Raw genomic sequence first — 19,378 nt, 5'->3', positions numbered from 1 at the left:
AGTTGAGTTTATTGTGGTATCAGATAAACACCCTGTAGGGGGTTTGGTGATTTTATATCAGTTGAATAAAGCAAGGAAGGAAGGGAAGACGGCAAGGACAGGCAATGTTTTCTAAGATAATGTCATGTTGTTTGAATCAGAAAAGTGACTACTGTATTATCTCCAGGAATCAGATACATGTAGTCTAGAAAAAAAGGATAGCATGTATCTTTTTGGAGGAAAACACAAGCATATGATCATTTCTATCTCATTTTCCTCACTTCTGATGTGTTTTTCTGTCTTGATAAATCACAATCTGCTTTAATTATATGGGATTCAGACCATTTATTTATCAGGAATTATATGAGTGATATGGGAAGATTTAGATCTATAAGAGATTTATAATTATCTTACATATCAACATTATAAACTTTAAATACTAACCAGTGAGAATGTGTTGCAGGAGGTTGTCATATAAACCAATCTTAAGGAGCAGCTACATCTTTATTAGGGTTACAGTGATAAGTAATATGAGGGAAACGTATTGCATTCACTTGAATAAAAAAAAAAAAAAAAAATCGAAATAATTTCGAAGTAATTATTTCTGATTTTCTGAGTAATTTTTTTCTTTTCTGTTTTTCGGGCTAACTTTTTTTTCTGAGTCTAGAGGGCATTCAAAACATTGGACACATTCACTCTTTATTGAGAGCTCGATGTAATGGAAGCAAACATGACCTGCTTGTTTAGTTTAAATCAAGTTTTACTTTGATCTGGGTTTAAGACACTGGGAGATTGTCCTGTCTTTAAGTCATATACTGTAGATGGAAAGCCCATTCAGATCTTCTGGACATAGCAATGTTTCTCCAGGATCAGCTGGACATATATGGCATGCTCCATGGATATAAGATACAGGTTGGATGTTCTCGCGAGATTTCGAAGTATCTCGATAATTCCGAGAAAATAATTACCCCGAAAAACAGGGGAAAAAATAGCCATAAAAACAGGAAAAAAGATTAGTCAGAAAAACAGAAATAGTTACCTCGAAATTCGAGTGAATGCAATACGCTTCCGTACAATATACTGTTTACTTTGATTTTAATCATAATGTTTATTATCCTGCTGTGCTATCTGATATCTATGGTGATGATAGCCAGATTGAGACTAGTAGATGTATTTGGAGACACGCTCACGAGGGACACGGTACATTGAGAGTTCAGAAAGGTGTCAGCATATAGAGGCTATATTGTCTCAACGGGAGGTGCACATTCTGCCCTGGAGTCATGGGGAAGAGCCTGAACCACTTATAAGACTAAGCATCTGCATAAGTACGTGTGCAAGTGTGTGTGATTGACTCTGTATGAGATGGAAGTCCGTGTGCTTCTGTGCGCACGAGTGAGTGCTATCAGGTGGGAGTGAATGAAGCATGGACATCTCAGTGAGCAGACCAGCTATAGAATAATTTTCAGTGTAAATAAGGGTGAAATGAAGAACATTACCCTACTGCTGTTTCAACGCCTACTCCTTCACATTAACACACCCCGACCTATCGCCACCTGACCTCGCTGCTCAGATGAGTCGCAGCAGGGAAGATGCAGTCATCTCATGCTCTAAATGGCTTTTTTTTCCTTTTATGTGCTGGAGAATAGAGGGATTCAGCACAGGGATGAATAATTGCTCGGTCCTGAGTGCACAATGTTGAGTGTCAAAAAAAGGTGAGATGACAGTAGCCATGCACTGTGTGGGGATTAGTGTAACGACATTTTCATCTAGTGTGTGTGTGTGTGTGTGTGTCAGAGAGAGCGCAGATATGTGGTTATGGCTATTTTTACCCAAACATGCAGTAGAAATAAGTCTTTGGACTTTTTCTGCTATGGTGACAATGCAACCAATATAGATTATACATTCTAAGATATTCTCACCTACTCTTAGTGGTATGTAACCATCCAGAAAGTTGTATTCGTCCAGGATTTCAGATTTCAGGCTTTCTTTCTATCCGCTCTCAATAACTGGTATTACATTACATTTTCAAAAATTACATTTTCAAAGTCAGCAGCAGCAGCAGCAGCATCTCTTTCCAGAATCAGTGTTTCTGGTACTCTGGATAATCCACAGACTTCACCGTCAACATTTTTTCCTTAAACTATATTTGACCAATAGTGTGGAAATGTTTGACAGCAAGGTCAGACACAGATATGACAAAATAAACCCCAAACTGTCTGCAATAGATACCGCTAGAGGTGAGTGAGTATTACGGGGGGGAACTGACCCTCTAAAATTACTTACAGATGCAATAACAATTTTGGTTTCTCACTTCCTCTATGTTGTGCTTTAAGGCTGCCCTTTGAAGGCTAAAGAGAGAACAATTCTCCTACTTACTGCACACACAATCACACCATTACAATCACACACCATGACATTTTAGTATCCACTGATTTATTCAAGCTTAGCGTCACGTTTAGATGTCAAGTATCAGTGTCTCAGTGTTTGTTTCATTGTTACTGCCAAAATATTCTAATTAGTTAATAACAGACATCCCAGATCTGGATTATCAGCAAAATATATTTAATTGTCTCTTGGCCCAAGACTGATTGGTCCCCAGAATTTTATGGAAATGTATTCATAAATGCTTGACATATCCTCCAGATAAGCAGGTAAACAAAAAAGAGCTGGGTCAGATGTGTTAAATGCACCTTCAATTGGACCTTGTCTTCAGCTGTTTTATAATTTCACTCGTGTCTCTCTACCTCATGTATCAAACATGGGAGATACATACCTATTAGCCTCTGACTCCTTTGTGGGTATCACTTTGCCATTTGATGCTCACGTTGTACAGGAAAGGTATTCCTCTGTGGTGCCTTGAGGCAGCCTCCTAGCCTTTGAAATTGCATTTCAGACATTTTGTTTAGAGCTTTGACAGGGCATACCCCCACTGCTCACCTTGAAGTAAAAAGCCTCAGTGGCATCCAGCATTTTTTCTTTTTTAACTGAGAAGCCTCTATCATTTCATGGTGAGTCCTCTTTCTCTGACACCGTGGCCTGAGCAGGTCTTGGAGGAACAGAGGGGGGCGGACACAAAGAGGCAGAGTAGCCTTGAGTGTCTTACGTGGGCCTACAATTGCTGAGTTGACCTACGCTGCTCAGATCAATTGGAGCTTTTTGAATTCCTCCACCTTCTCACCTTTCAAACAAGACTCTGATAGTTTGTACTGTATATGGGTCAGTCAGAGAGTAAAGATGGTGGACTTTATATGTGAATTGCTGTTTTGGTGTGGGTATGCAGCAATACAGTGGGCTGTTCTGCTTTAAAAACAACTAACTGGAGATTAAAGATAAATGCTTTGATGCTGATTTTCAGAGGGGAAAAAAGAGGAGATGTTTTCAATTTACATGATACTGTACATTTTTACTTTGAGTAATGTCATATAAACAAACAGGTGGATGGACAAGCTACAGATTATTGAAGACTTTTCTACTTAGCTAAAATGTCAGCTGAAACTAGGCTACAGCAATTTGTCAATGAACTGATTTGTCTAGTGACAGAAAATTAATCACCAGCCATTTTAATAATTGATTAATTGTTTTGTCATTTAAGAATAAAGTTTTTTTTTTTTAAATTAGAATATTTTCTGGTTAGTTAGTCCCCTATGATATTAAACCAGAATATTTAAACTGTTGGTCGAGACAAAGCAAAATATTTGACCTTTGGGAAACACTGAGGAACACTGATGAGCATTTTCACCATTTTCTGACATTTTCTAGTCAAAACAACTAAATAATCGATAGATGAACAATGAAAGTAATGGTTAGTTGCAGCCGTCCTTACTTAAACTTTCCTGCACCTGTTGGGATAAATGTGCTACTACCAACTGTGCTATGTCTTACAATCACCATCAAGACAGAAGGGTGAAGTGTATTTTTAAGAATCTCATATTTACTGCACAATTTAAATTCCACTTCTCGGTCAGTCTAACAACTTTAACCAAATTCCAACAGTATGAGTAGTTTTTCCAACCTTCCTGTCAAGTTAATTTTGATTGAGGTTTTCACAGGTATAAAAAGATGTGATAATAAAATGTCTGTACAACAAGTCTGGTCTAAACATCAACATATAATTTGTCATCTTCTTCCAAAGCAATTTACAGTGTATTTACTTATCTTGTGCTCTTAAATGCATACGAGAAAAAGATGACTCATACGTGTGAGGTGAGGTGTGGAAAAATCACAACCATGGTTAAAAAAAACAACTTTTCCTATTGATAGGAGATTGCTGGTTTTCTGGTACTATAACATCATACTACTAACAGCTTTCTTTCTCTAAGGCTGTTCACTTGTCAGGAAACACTGTCATGTGACACTTCTGTCTGTCAAAGATGGACAAACATCAAGCATGTTAAGCATGAAATAAGCTGAAGAAGACAGGCTGATCAGTATGTAGGAATAAAAGAAGGGTGAGGCAGGATCGGGGCTGTCAGTCCTGTCTGTCATTCCTCTGTAGATTATAGCCTAAGGTCTGCAGCATGAGCTGAATGATGATTACTTATTATTCTTCTAATGAGTAGCTCCCACTGGAGCAGCTCTCTGTGAAAGCCGACCGGGTTATGCTGTAGGGCGAAGGAGTGGGGCAAAGGGTTAATCAGCCTGCACATTCACACTTTTTTTTATTATGATTCATTTGTGGAATTTCAACACAAAACACACACATACATAAAGAGTACTCAGCCAGGAGATGGAGGATGTTGGTGCAGTTTAGCAGGTCGCTTAGCTAATGGGGACGGCGTCCAGCTGAAGGGAACTGACATGTTCTAAGAGGAGCTGCAAAATTTTAGATAGTTTTATGTTAGTCACAGAAAGAGGGTTTAATTTTCTCCAATTTCACAAAGGTTAAGGCATCCTTTCTCCAATGGGTATGAGAGGGGATGAGGACTTTTCAGGTGCACCAGAACAACACGGCTTGCTAACAATGTGAGAAAAGCTCTAAAAAGTTCAACCAAATAGGACAGTAGTGAATGGTCAATTGGTATGACACCAAGCAGGCCAGCTAAGTGTGACGGTTAGCAGTTGCAGATATGATGACTAAGAGTGAGTCAAAGACACACTTGCAAAATAGAGATAGGTTGGCACATGTCCAGAACCTGTGGGTGAGATTATCTGGTCCTAGGTGACATTTATCACAATTTGGATCAGTGCCAAGATATGAGCTGGTTTGCCTTTAGACTAGTGGACTCTGTGATCTACTTCACATTGTAAGACCCCACGATGGGCACACATACTGTAGGTGTTGTGTGGGAACATTTCAAAACTGACTGCCAAATCTGCCTATTTCTATACTGAGATCCTTGGACAAAGTAGAGTGTATATTATCAGAAGATGAAGATTAGCATGTGAAGACAGTACTGTACAGTTTAAGACCGTTTTTAACTTTATTTATAACTAGAGTTTGTTGTTGATGGTAACGCTAGGAGGAAACACAGGAGGGATATTAGAGAGGAAGACCACATGAGGTGTCCTCCATCTGCATCCAATTAGAATGCCCTTTTCAATTTCTGCGGGTTAATGATGAACTGACAAATAGAGCTATCAAGTGAATGGAAAGAAAAAGGGGAAATAAAACCGTTTTGCATTGAAAGTGGGAAGCAAATACATTGTTATACCATTTATCCTGCTGGCAGAAAGCCGTGGGTCAATTAAACAAAGCAAAGGGGAGAAATTATATGTAAGCACATCTGAATAGTACTTGGTCACACAGATGCTTTAATATTTAAAATGTTTTGCATTTGATTGAGTGTTGTGACTTTGATTGTGTGCTTGTCCCCAGTTGAACTATGCTGAATCCAGGCTGACCCAGCTGGAGGGCTGTCACTGCGAGAGGACCTGCAATGCCAACGGCCTGGTTTACAGGGATAAGGAGCTGTGGGTTGAGCCGGAGAACTGCAGGAACTGTGCGTGTAAGGTGAGTGTCATCCTCATTTTCACGATCAAAGAATGAAACTCTGGTTGGGTTGGGGGGGGGGGGGGGTCATTCTACATGAGCTTGTTTCAGCTCTTCATATATTTTGAGTTAAACATTCAAACTCAAACCCGCACATTTTGTATCAAGTTGTATTTGAAACTGGTTGAAACTGTCACACTGGTTATAGATCTCCTCGCTTCTTAAAGAAAATAGGACAAAAATGCCTATATAGCGTTTTTGCAGTGTATAGTATGAAACCAGAGTAAAAATAGGAGTACTGAGAGGGAAATTGGTTTAGAGCAAAAAGGCAAATGACAGGATTTATAAGAAAATAACCTCACCCTCAGCATCACAGATAGATGATACATAACAGCTTAGTGGGATCTGAGGGGGGATTCTTTCTTTAATGGAAAGTCACTACAATCCTTATTACCTTCACTCTCAGCACTTCGCCTTCCAATCCTATTTCTCTCTCTCCCAGTCCCTGCATCCTCCCTTCCTGCCTCTTGCCCGCCCCCTAATAAGCGCCCCCTAATAAGCGGTCCCCTAATAAGCCTCCCTGCCTGGACTCATACATCGGTGCCAGGCTTTGAAATGTGTTGAAACAGGCCATCCGGGGCCCCAGGGAATTAGACTTGCTGCATCACTGCACATCAAGCACAGGGTGGAGTTTAGTCAGTCTGATTTCCTCCTGCAGACATACCATTAACTGATAACCGCGGCGTCCTGGGGGAACTATTTCCGATGACTCATGAAATGAAGAGGCGCACGCAGAGAGAGATATCAGCCTCAAAAATGAAGGCAAACTACCTGCTATCAGCAGGCCACTCGGCTTTCAGTATCCACCATCCAGTACTCGATGATGAATCTGTTACCTGATTGTGTGACATTATGAGAAATATATATTTTTTAAATTGTAAATATGATATCTTTCAGTTTCAGATTGCAGTGCTGAAGGTGGCATTCTGAATAGTTTTTGATTTGGTTTGCTTGATGATAACGCTGCAGCAGCATTAGACTGTAAAGGTTGGGCTGTACTGTTCTGTACATTTGAAGAAAGTATAAAGTACACTGCATGTGATATATGCTGCATATGATGTATGTTAACTCTTGCTGTGCTGGGGTAAAGATTTTTTTTATTTTTTTTGGCAGATAAATAATGCATGTGTAAATGTAAATTGAAAACCAGGGAATATGTATTCAGTGTGGATTTTGGCAGTGCCACAGGCAAATGTATGTTCACACTGAGTTCTGCTTCTGATGTTTCCATGTTTTTTTTTGCTTTAAAAAAATCATTTTCTTGCAGAATGGTGTGGTGGAGTGTCGCAGGATTTTCTGTCCTCCGGCAAACTGTTCAGAGGATGCACTGCCTGTACACATCGATGGGACCTGCTGCAAGAAATGCAGACGTAAGTGTGGAGCAGGTAGCAGGAGACACTTTTTACATATGCACAGAAATGCCATCCACACCTCAAAACTAAGCCCAGGTACTATGTAGTGTTGATATTGCTGCTCATTTATGTTTCTGCAAAGCATTATAAAAAGATACTGAAGATGATATAACATGCTGCATGTTTACAGTGAATTGAGGGACATTGATACTATGTAGTGACAATTAAACTTTTAGAAAAAGTGTCAGGTTGTGGAGTGCTACTTTTAGCCTGAAAGCTTATATTTGCAACCCTAACTACACTATTTCCTGTTCCTCCTACTTTCTGTCACAGATAGAGTAAATACATAATCTAACCACACTTTTGTAGTGTTATGAGAATATCGCACCAGAGAGACAGTCATTGTTTGCTTTTTGCATTTTGACAAATGACCACTGCTGTTGGTTTTCTTTAGTTTGTGTGTGTGTATGTGGGTTTGCGTGTGTGTGTGCATGCTCAGCTTGACTGTTTATAATATTTCATGTTTTTTTGCTGCCAAAATCAAAATCACTGTACAGACAAAGAGAGATGCCTAGTGTTTGTGGTTGATGTTCTGCTGTCACAGTGAAACTAAAATAAACTATATGAGAACAAAGACCACAGATTAGCATGGAGGCTGAAATGGAAGCACTATTTCTGGTATAAAGCACACATGGGTCTGGAAGCTATTCAGAGACCAATGGACAACTGTGTCTCTTGCCGTACTGCAAAAACCCTAAATCCCTTAAGCATAGTCCATCTTTGAATAATTCCCTCCTCTTCCTCCCTCCATCCCTCCACTCGTTCCTTCATCCTCCTCTTCCTCCCATGTGAACATCAGAGCTCTGGCACAGACGAACGAGGGAGCTGCACTCCAGAGCTGCGACTCAGCGCTCCGCGGTCCTGCACCCTGGAGAGGAGGAAAGCAGGACTTCATATCATATGCTTCATTTTCTATTTCTGCTTTATCGCCAGAGGAATATGCAGAAGGGTCTTCTCTGTTGTATTCTTAATGCGATCTTACATTTTCTCTCCGCTTATTCACACTAGCCAAGAACAACTTTGTTTCTAAAGGAATTAAATATGCAGAAATTCAGACTGGAAACTTTGTTTTCTTTTTTTTTTCCAGATAATCTCAAAAACATTTTTCACCGTTGTTGAAAGTACCACAGGAGCAGCTGAGGAATTATTCTGCTGTTTTATATCAACTGTACTTCCAATAATAGTGTTATAGAAGTAGTTATGTTCTATTATTTCTGCCCACAGCGAAATGTACTTACATGGGCCAGACCTTTCCTGAAGGCCAGCGCTTTTTATCCAGGAGCTGCAGGGAATGCAAGGTAACACCTCCTCTTCTGTTCTTCTGCACAATTCTTTCCTTGGCCTGAAGCTTTTATGCTACGATCAGATTACCATGCAGCATTTCACTTTGAGCATGAACGTGTAATGACGCTGTGCGGTGGACTGCTTGCTGCGTGTGTTATTCAATTAACCAACATGCCTTGTTAGTTTTCATCCCCTCCCCCGATCTGTTTAATCAGCCTCTCTTCTTCCTTCTAATGACGAGATAGCCAGGTAATTAGAATAACTTATGAATATAGCAACACAAAGGGCTGATTTGATTTGGAGCTTCATCACTGTGTGTATTATAATTAAAGTCATTATTCCAGTTCACTCTAGAACAGAGGTGAGGTTTCTTCACTGAGCAGCCATTTATCTTTAAAGACACTATTTTAAGAGGAAAATTAGCGTTGTATGCATGTAATTGCTTACAAAGAGCCACACAGTGGATTCCTGGACTCATTATTGGCTCCATGAGACCTTGAAACATCATTATATTGTTTGTAAGCTTTGCTTCAAGCAATTATAGCTGTCCTACTCCTGAATGTGTACGCATAGCAATTTGTGGTCAAATTATTTAAGAGTGGTTTCTAGTGTCAGCGTCCGTGTCCAAGACGGCCCTTAAATCTCAATTATATATATGCACATGTGTGTTTTGGTATGAGAACTCATGAATTTATTGGTGATCTCTGCATTTTACATTTAGAAGAAGTCCTTTGGAGACTATTGATTTGCCCTGTAACCTTATACCTTTCTCCAGGCCACTCGTCTGTCCTCTCACCCTCACAGTGGCAGAGGTAGGAGTTGTGAGAGGCTACGATATGCACTGGCGTATGGAGAGATTAAGCAAGAGGAATGAGGCCATATTAAACTATGTAGGGAGGATGTTTCAAATGAATCGGATCATTCTGGTCCATAGATAAAACTATCAGTGTCATACTGGTGATTTTCTTTTTCCTCTTTTGTTGCATGTTTAAGCCTTTTAAGACTAATCATATACTTAATCACTTTCCATCAGTTTTTAGTTCATCTACTTTTTAGGCAGATATTGTTTTCAGTTTAGAGCAGGTCATCTCTATATGGACAAATAACACTCAGATGTTGTGTTGCTTGTTCTGTTCTCCAGGATACAGCTGTATTTGGTAGAGTTGTGATCTAGAAGAAACAGATGGCTAAAATATTGAAATAATTCATAGGAGTGATGGGCAAAACAATGGGAGTAAGACCAGCATTTAAATGAAAAGTCACCTGAATGCATTTATGAGCTAATTTAACCAACTAATAATAATTCAATGGCTGGTTGGCTCATGAGTGAAATGCAGGTTGGGCACTTGTGTCTTGATATGGAATCAAGGTGTATTGATCTTGAAAGCTGGAACAAGTGTTTGTGAAAAATAATGTGAATAATGATGATATGAAGTTACAGTTGCTGGGATTTTTTTTTTAAGAGAGATTTTTTGAGACTGATGCTGATCTTTCTCTAGTGTTCCACTCGATTTCCTCCTTGATCTCTATTATTGTAACTATACAGCTATGTTTCCTCTAAGTGACTGAAAAGCTAACGTGAATCTGAGATGATGAGTAAATAAAAATATGTTAACATGGGATAAAAAATAAGAGAGAGTATTGCTGCCCACCAGAGCTCATTTAAAGAAGTTGGTAAAATGCAAAAATAAAAGAGAAAATGATTAACTGGGTAGAGAGTTGGTTTGTTGCCAATCTCACTCTTTTCTCATTCTAGGTTATTTTACATTGCTCTTCATTTGATCAGCGTCCTCCTAAATTATACTGCTGTGCAGAGAAGTTTTCAGTAATGATCTCATCAGTGTTGCCTGACATGACAGATAATGAAACTAGGACTGAACATTTTTAATAATTGATCAATTGTTTATTAAGGCAAATTTATTAAACAAAAATACCCAATATTTACTGATTCCAGCTTCTGAAATGTGATGATTTGTTACTTTTTGTTGTCATACATTGTTGTAAATTGAATATATTAGCTATGTTTTTATCTCCACCAACTCTTAAGCTAGATATTACACTTTCTTCATCAGCTAGTCGCTAACTTTTTCCATCTGTTACTTAGCAGGCAATGGTTCATCAGACATAATTTGATGGAAACAGCTCCCTGTTGCTTCTTGAAATGGAGTGAGAGCTGAGTTTGAGGGCTGTAAGATTAAAACAATAAGCTGTAGTGATATTGCAAACAGGATGCTCTTACTGCTTGTCAATGTTATTCTGGTACATTTGTGACAACATTCATTTATTTTCTTGAACTTGAAAGCCCATCTCTTTATAACTATGCTTAAATCTCAATAATTATAAAAAAACCCCATCAAAAACATGAACTAAAGGAGGCTAAACAGTTTTGTAAAGCTATAGAGTTTGTGCAATTCTTCACCGAATAATCACCACAAGTGATACCCTTTAAATGAGTCATTTAATCCATTGTCAATATAAAAAGCACATCTTTAATCGATTTTCTGAAAATAATCATGGGCAAATGATGTGACTGATAAAAGGCCTCACAATGCAGATTGACTGTATGATTTAAAATAATATGAGCATGTTTTGAAGGAGAAAAGCATCTTGGGAATTTGAGGTAATACTTCAGACCTCGAGAGGCATCGCGGGAACCAGCTGAGCTCTGATCCAGCAACCAGGCTGCTGCTGTAGCTGTGTGTCTGCTATTTGTTTTGAAGGCCCAAGGGAAGATGACACAGAGTTTTATCTACCTTTGTTTTCCTTCTTTGGTGGCGCATATCTGCACCTTACCTGCTATCTGTATTCCTGCCCTCCTCGTGAATGTGAGCAGCATTATACAGCCTTTGCATCCTGCCTTCCCTGTTGTCATGGCAGCCTCATTCTGTCAGGAGCATCTTAAAATACCCTGATTTTTAACATCTGAAAACATCCTTTTAAATCCTTTTAATGATCGGTGTGGTGTAATACATTTGAAAAACAGTGTCATCTTCACCTTGTGTGAGGTTCAAATTACATAGTTGGGATGACAGAGCATACAATTAAGTCTTTTTATGAGGTCAGAGAGTTTTGAAAGTATTTGTCAAACATAGAAAAATGAGATGAGGTCACATTTGGCTTCATTTGCAAGGTTGTAAAACAAGAAGATTTGATATTTAAACATTCCCTTGAGAAACAAAGAGCCAGTCATTCAATAGAGACGGATCATTATATGACTACATTACAATGGTCAGTATGATTTCAACATTATTCTGTACAGCATATTTTTGTGCAATCATGTCTTACTTTTACAGACCACTGAGTTTCAGACAATTTAATTAAAATAATATGTTAATGTAGCGCTATTTTTCTTGTTGTTTTCCATGCTGCCTGACCCAAAAACCATTAATGTGAAAATCTGTTTTACACCCAGGGCTGCATGTATCTGAATGTGTGTACAAATGGACAAAATAGACACTGGATCCATATTTATGCTGGTTTCCATGTGGAACCATCTTGGAAGATTTACCAAACATATTTTTACTCTATATGTTTAAAGGTACAAAGGATGAAAGGTCCATATTGGTCTCATATTGTTCTTAAAAAATGTGTGCTCAGCATGCTTTCAAATCAAGTTCAACGAGTTTTACAATAATCCATATTGAGTGTCTACTCAAGAAAAACAACACTATCGGTCTTAATGTCAGTTACTCAAAAAACAACCTATAGTTACCTCTGAGTGTCAAATACCATCTTGCTGCCATAATAATCATTACTCAGAGCAGTGGTAGCCATTGAGAGAATGTTTACATACATAAGACGGCACATGGAAGTGTATAGATTAACATTTTCAACTGCGAGTCAGCACAATTTTTATAAATAGGAACTGCAATTGTCCCCAGAATGATGATTAAGATCACCTAACTTAAAGGATGTAGTAACTTTAACCCACATTGCATGTTTGTCTATCCTTAACAAAGTGATAATTTGTTATGATCTCGTCAGACTCTGTATTTTATGTTGTATTGTAAACTTCCTGTTTTATTTTGAAAGTCTAGTCTTCCCCTGTGTTGTCAGTTTTACTTCCCCTCTTTGTTCTTTTTCCCGCCTTAGTTGATTACCTATTTGTTTCACCTGTGTCTTGCCTCCCTGTGTATATAACCCCACCCCACCTTGTCTTCCTTGCCAGATTGTCTTTGTTGTTATTCTTGTTTGTTTCTTTGTGTAAGACCGGTTTGTTTTTTGACCTCAGATTTTCTGCCTGCTCCTTGCCTGTTTTGGTTGCCTGATTCCTGCTAGCCTTTTTGTGTATGACCACCTGCCTCCTCTTGGATTAAAGAACTTGCCCTACTGGACTTTGTACCTCTGCCTCACTTCCCCTTCTTGCGACTGGGTCCACACTCACCAGCCATTACAGATCTTTCACTAAACAAAAACCAAAGTGTTCTTTGTGCCTTAACTTAACAAAACCTTTAACATACTGTTGTCACATCATAAAAAATAGTGATTTGTAACTTCAAAAACACAGAAAAAGCTTCCATATGTCCTTTTTGGAGTGTGTGGTCAAATGATGTATTTGGTCTTAAAGGTCTTTCTGAAAAAATGTGATATCCCAAAGGTTGGAGAATTAAGTGAATTGGAGTGTTGTTCGTTTGATCCCCAAGACAGTTCATATTGTGTGTGACTTTTGGCAAGGACAGTCACTCCTCCACACTTATGACCTCTTGAAGGCTTTATGGTGTTCCACTTGTTCAGCAGCATTTATAATTATCACTCCCTGCCTCTGTCCTGTCCTTGCAGAACGGCCTGATGGTGAAAGTCGTAGAAACTTGTCCGGAGCTCAACTGCACTGTCGGCGAACAGATCTTACCAGATGGCAGATGCTGCAATGTTTGCAAAGGTATGTCTTCCTCCTTCAGTTGCACAAATCACTCTTTCTATAGACGGGCACACACCAGTCCCCTGCCGCTGTGAAGAGTAAACACAGCCTGTCTGCCGGATGCTGATTTAGGCTGTGCCTCGGCAATAATTCTGTTTCCCTCTCTTTCCACCCGGTATGAATGCTTCTTGGCTCGGATACCCATCAGAGCATATTGGCATGTCTGCTATAGAGCACCTGCCATGCCAATTTGCCTGAACCCCACTGCTTTGGCAGGGAGGTACTACAGGGTAAATAGCCACCAGTAATTCAGTAAATACATTGAATAAACAAACTGTAGGTGGCTGTCAGCTATAGAGCCATAATGAAAGAAACCCCGGGCAGGTTCTGAGCGAAGGAAATTGCACTCTCATTTAGGTAAGATAAGCTTCATGCCTTAGACTTACCATATTCAGAGGAGAGGAAGATGAAAAGGAGGGAACAAAAGGGAAGGCAAGAGAGGGGAGATGAGAAAGGAAAGTGTAAAGGAGAGGGGAGAGAGGAGGAGGGAAGAAAGGATAAAGTCTTAGACTTTTCATGTTGAAGTGAAAAAAAGTAAAGTGGAGAAGTGAGAGAGGAGGAGAGGGAGGTAAAGAATGAAAAATAGGAGGAAGATGAAAAGAAAGGTAAAGAGAGGAAAAGACTGAGACTTGATATGTTGAGAGTAGAGTATAGAAAAGGAGAGGAGGGAGATCAAAAAGAGTAAAGAAAAATTAAGGCATACAGTACTTACCATGTTAAAAAGAGCAGAGAGGAGAAATAGGGTGAAGAGAGGGAGGGGGGAGAAGAAAGGTAAAGAGAGGAGAGAAGTGTAGGCAAGAGGAGAGTTTGTACAGTAAGAACTAACAATTAAAGATTAGAGTCACAGCACTTCTTCCCAGATAACCTTTTTTTTCTTTCTTTTCTCTCTTTCTTTCTCTCTCTTTCTCACCCCCCCCCCCTCCCCTCCAGTCGCTAAAACTCAGCTCATTATTTTGAAATCATCTCCAGACCTCTTCTCCACTGTGTGACTCAGTACTTTGCCTCCACTCTCAAATTTACTCATGCCTCACTGTTAAGTCCTCAGATTCACGCTGTCTCTGTTAAACTGGTAATTACACGATTGTCAATGTGTGTTCGTACCCCTCTAGTTTACTGAAAAAAGACAAATCTACAGCTATCACAAATCTCACACACAGCTCTGAAACATTCACAAGTGTATTAATTATAGTGTCATTGGCCTCATAACATATATAGACTATTCTGTAGGGTATTGCTGTAGATGGTAGAGGGGAGGAGAGGGAGAATAGTGCAGCAGCTCTTCCCCTAGTAATGGCTCCCATGGCTCTCTGCCTCTCAGGGCTTTTATGTGCAGGCAGTCTGTCACTCATTACACGACATGATGAGCTACATCAGCCCAAACCTACTGAGCAGGAGACAATCATCACTCCGTCTGTACTATCTACCTCCTTATCTGTCTGCCTCTGACCAATTCTCAGTCCATCTGTCCAACAGTCATTTCATGTTTCTGTGCATGCAGTGTGATTTGGTCAAAATTGTCAAAAAAAACCCCAAACCCCCCAAAACTACTGTGTACTGTGGCACTCGGGCATTCCTGAGGTAAAATTCCTATCATAGAGACAGCAGTGACTTTTTAAGGTTTAAATCTCAGTAGCAATGCCTCAACCTCAGTTGTTCCAACAAGCGAAATTCACTGTATTCACAAATGAGGGAGCCTGATCTGACTTCCATGCAGGGAAACACTCACCACCTATAGCCACCTATAGTTGGCTGTGCAAAGTTTCAAACTTAATCCATTTTTGCCGGGTGGCAGCTGTATTCCTGAATTCACAATAGTTACAAAGTATTTCAATTGAGACCTAGACTAGGGGCAACAAAAGGAGTCAAAATGTATCAAAACATCCATTGAACGTCAAACCACTGCAGCAAAATAATCCACTTCTCCAATGTTTATCCCAACCCTCACTCCTAGAAATTACGTTTATATAGTTCTGTTAGGTTGGGGTGAAAAATGTAATCACTGCCTGGATTGTGTTCACAGACAATATTTTTCTGAATGGATGAAGTGCTGCCTTTATGTACCATACAGAACTCACGGGGAGTAGGTTGTTGGATGGTGGACACAAAAAGCGTAGTACTTTCACACCAGCATGCTGAGTCCTCTGTGTGGTTAGGTTTAGACAACAAAAACACATCACTTAAAGTGGAACTGAAAGAAATAATGGATTGTGGTTTGGGTTTAATTTTAAAAACTCCATCCAGGCACAGATATGTAAAAAATACTCTTTGAATGATCATTGTATCTAGTAGGGCTTTTTCACAGAAAAAAGTTCAAGTACATCATTAAAATTATTACAATAGAATCTATCTACTGCTTCTCCCTCACTGAAAGGACCAGAATCTATGAATATGCAGATCCTGTTCAGCTCAAATGTTTTAAGTACTACTACTACTACTGAAAAGCCCATCGTCAGTTTATGTGCAGTGGAAGCTTTTGTTGCTGTATGTAGGCTGAAGCAAAAGTGATGCTTGTTTTGAACCGGGGGCATTGATGGACGTGCTTTACTTCAGTTCATTTTTAGGCTGCAACACATGTCTTAAACTTAGATTCAAGGTGAGCAAACAGAAAGGTTTCCCCCCCAGCAGATGAATGTGAAAACAAATTGTGTGCATACATCATTTGGCACAGTGAAGCTCAAACATCAAATGGACAGAAAAATAACCAAAACCCATTTTTGAGTGGAGCGGGACTTTAATAAACACATTGTGCTTCATGTATCACTGCACGAGTCACTGCAGACGTTTGTCCTTGTTAAACCAAAACCATAATCTCCTGCAAGTGCATAAACACAACTATAGAATATTTAATAATACTATAATTACTACAAATATTGTATTGGATATTGTACATTGAATATGTTGGCAAAAAGCAAATGAAGTGCAATCTAGTGAATATTTTACTGATACATTTAGTATCAACATTTAGCAACTTTCCAGATCTGTTGATTAACAGCATTTCATCATTACGTTGACAGAAAATCTAATCAGGCTGCATTATGTTCCCTCCAAAATGTATTTGCTATTACAAATTAATAAACCATAAATATTAATAATGTAATCGAGACAGGGTTGACTTCATATGTTCATAGTGTAGTGTCTCCACAGCAGAGCTAAATACACTACGTCCATCTTGTGCTATTACTTCCTTATAGCATGGAATTACAACTTCCGGGTCTGCTTTGCTCCCAAAAAGTATTTTCCTGCATGCAATCATGGGAAAAGGAGCAGCTGTAAAATGATGGTTACATTTTTTTTGTGTGTCACATCCCCTGCAAAATGAATAGTTTCACTAACAGAATTGGATCCATTCACCCTGATCACAATTGAAAATTTTTGAAGAGCAACATGGTTTAATTATTTTATTCCCATTCAAGAGGGCTAAACTGTAAATTAGCTGGAAGTCTCTAGTGTGGATGCTCTATGGACCATGATCCAGAATCATGAACATGTGGGTCATTTCTTTTTTTTTTGGTTTCTTGCGCCACTGAGCAACTTACATGGAAATGAACAGAGCCTGGCCTACAATGCTGTATCCAGTTCTCTTTATACATCCAGGTTCCTTTCAGCTCTTCTGTTAAACACCATAATGATGTTCTTGTGGTGAAACATGGACAGACTCTTCCAGTAAGCCAGTTAGTGTTAGGGTTTGTTTGTTTCTTGATGTGGTTTTGTACACATTTGGCTGTTTTGCTGCTTGAGCACTCAGTTTCCTGTTGAATTTATTTCCAGGAGCATCCTGTAAAAATCAGCTTGTCAGCACACTTCACTCTAGTATGAAAACAGAGAAGTAGAAGAACACACTGGCCTGTACTACAGAGCAGCACACTAGTGACTCTCTCTCTCTCTCTTTCTGTCTCCCTCTCTCTCTCTCTCTCTACTGTCTGGATGAAGGACATGCTCTGGGAACTTCCTACATGAGCAACATGTTTTATATGTTTTTTGCATTGTTAGACTGTGCACATGCTTTCATGGAAGACATAACTTTTACTATTGCACCAAAATTTACTGCAGCCATAAACTTCGCAGCATCAGGTTTTTTGTCTTCCACAGTAATGTGGGCGACAGGCACAAGGTTCTTTGTGCATTTGTCTGCTTTTATCTCTGTGTACAGAAATGTGTGAGTGTGTGTCTGTACACAACTTCTCACCGCCTTGAGTGAGCAAATTTTAAGACCAAAATAAATCAAGGCATCGTTTGTCCCTCTCTTTCAGGTTATGACTTCTGCGCAGAGGGGCTCATTTGTGGAGAAAACTCTGAGTGTAAAAACCGGAATACTAAAGCGGAGTGTGAATGCAAGAGTGGCTATGCCTCCATCCATGGGGATTCTACTTACTGTGAAGGTAGGACTATACTTTACCCAACTCAGGCTGTGCTGGGGCTCCTGTGACGGACTCATAATAACTATTAGCTCAGGATGTAAAAGGCAAAATGTGTATATGCTAATTGGCTAAATTTTAAGGAGAACAAAGATTGGTCTGATACAGTGCTGTGGTTAGTTTTGAACCAGGCAACAGTGGTCTGACAGAGCACAGGGATTTATTAATTCTGAGAAAATAATAAGATCTGTTGTCACTGTGTGTTGATTTGTCTGTTATTTGATATCTTACCTGTGTTTTGGATTGAGTAGAGCTGATGGTTACGGTTCAGTTTAAGTAAAACTGAGTGATGGAAATTTGGAAGCTTGACAAAGTTATTTTGAATGGATTGTTTTAAAACAATTTACTCTGTGGTATATTGAAGCTACAGTACAGCTCTTATTTCTGTGTAGTTTGAATGTACTTTTAGCATTAGTATATTATTGTATTCAAGACTTTAGACACAGCTGCTGAAAAGAATGACATTCACCACCAGGGCTTCCCTCTGTATGCTGCTGTGGCTTAAAGGGAAACTTCTGTATTTCATGATAAAACTTCAACATCAGAGCCTACATACATACAGTGATGAAGTACATTTGCCCTGTCGGATTACATTGTAGCTCATTTTTCAGCTTCTGGTTGCAGTGCTCTCATTCACTACTGGACCAATTTCAAAAATTGTTGTCCCCATTAGTCACTTAGACTAGTTTAAAGATGTGAAAATCGCATCCAGGTTGAAAAATACTAAAGTTTCCCTTTTAAGATGACAACCACGAATTGCAACATTCCTGCTTCAAGTCTGGCTGGGTACCTTTGTTGCGTCTCCATGCATCCCTGACGTAGCTTGCAACTGCAGAACGTGAAAACATATGAGATAATACAGGCTTAATATCCACAATGATGGATCACCTATGCTTTGAGATTAAAATACAGTACTATACTATTGCTTCCAGTTGTGAGTGTGCTCCATGTAATCTTTTCCATTAGTTTGAAGACATAATTTCACACATTTTCAGAAGATCCCAGTCTCATTACGACAAGTGTCAGTGTGTTTCCAGTTTGCTGATTGTTGGACTTGGCTGAGCAAAAGCCCTGATCAGTGAGTAGTGGAGGCCCAGAATACTTGTGATGAAGCTAATGGCCTTATTTGATTAAGAAGCTTGGGAGCTGCAGTCAGCGGATTGAAGGATTTGCTCGATGCTCGTTGCAGTTGTCTTTGGGTCTGCGCCACAGCAGACTGAATCCACTAAACACGTGGAGGGCTGGGTAGCCACAAACCCTCCAGTCTCTTTGCCACTGTTTGATCTGCATGGTAAAGAGGTTTACCCAGAGCTCCACTCCAATCCACGACAGTCCCACACCATATGAGTGAGGGCTGGGAGATACTGATTGTTAGATCAAC

General features: G+C 39.4%; 1 protein-coding gene across 1 annotated transcript in view; it reads left to right on the top strand.

The window, feature by feature from the left end:
* Window positions 1-19,378, top strand: part of LOC128355606 (protein kinase C-binding protein NELL1-like) — a 272,377-nt gene that overhangs the window by 95,431 nt on the left and 157,568 nt on the right. Inside the window, exons 8-12 of the mRNA XM_053315919.1 lie at window positions 5,795-5,929; window positions 7,236-7,338; window positions 8,605-8,678; window positions 13,444-13,543; window positions 17,833-17,961. Coding sequence (XP_053171894.1) covers window positions 5,795-5,929; window positions 7,236-7,338; window positions 8,605-8,678; window positions 13,444-13,543; window positions 17,833-17,961 — 541 coding nt within the window. The remainder of the gene's footprint in view (window positions 1-5,794; window positions 5,930-7,235; window positions 7,339-8,604; window positions 8,679-13,443; window positions 13,544-17,832; window positions 17,962-19,378) is intronic.

Source organism: Scomber japonicus, chromosome 1 (assembly GCF_027409825.1).
Source record: "Scomber japonicus isolate fScoJap1 chromosome 1, fScoJap1.pri, whole genome shotgun sequence".
Lineage (NCBI taxonomy): Eukaryota > Metazoa > Chordata > Actinopteri > Scombriformes > Scombridae > Scomber > Scomber japonicus.
Note: the sequence above shows the minus strand (reverse complement) of the source record. Positions and strands in the feature narration are given on the sequence as shown.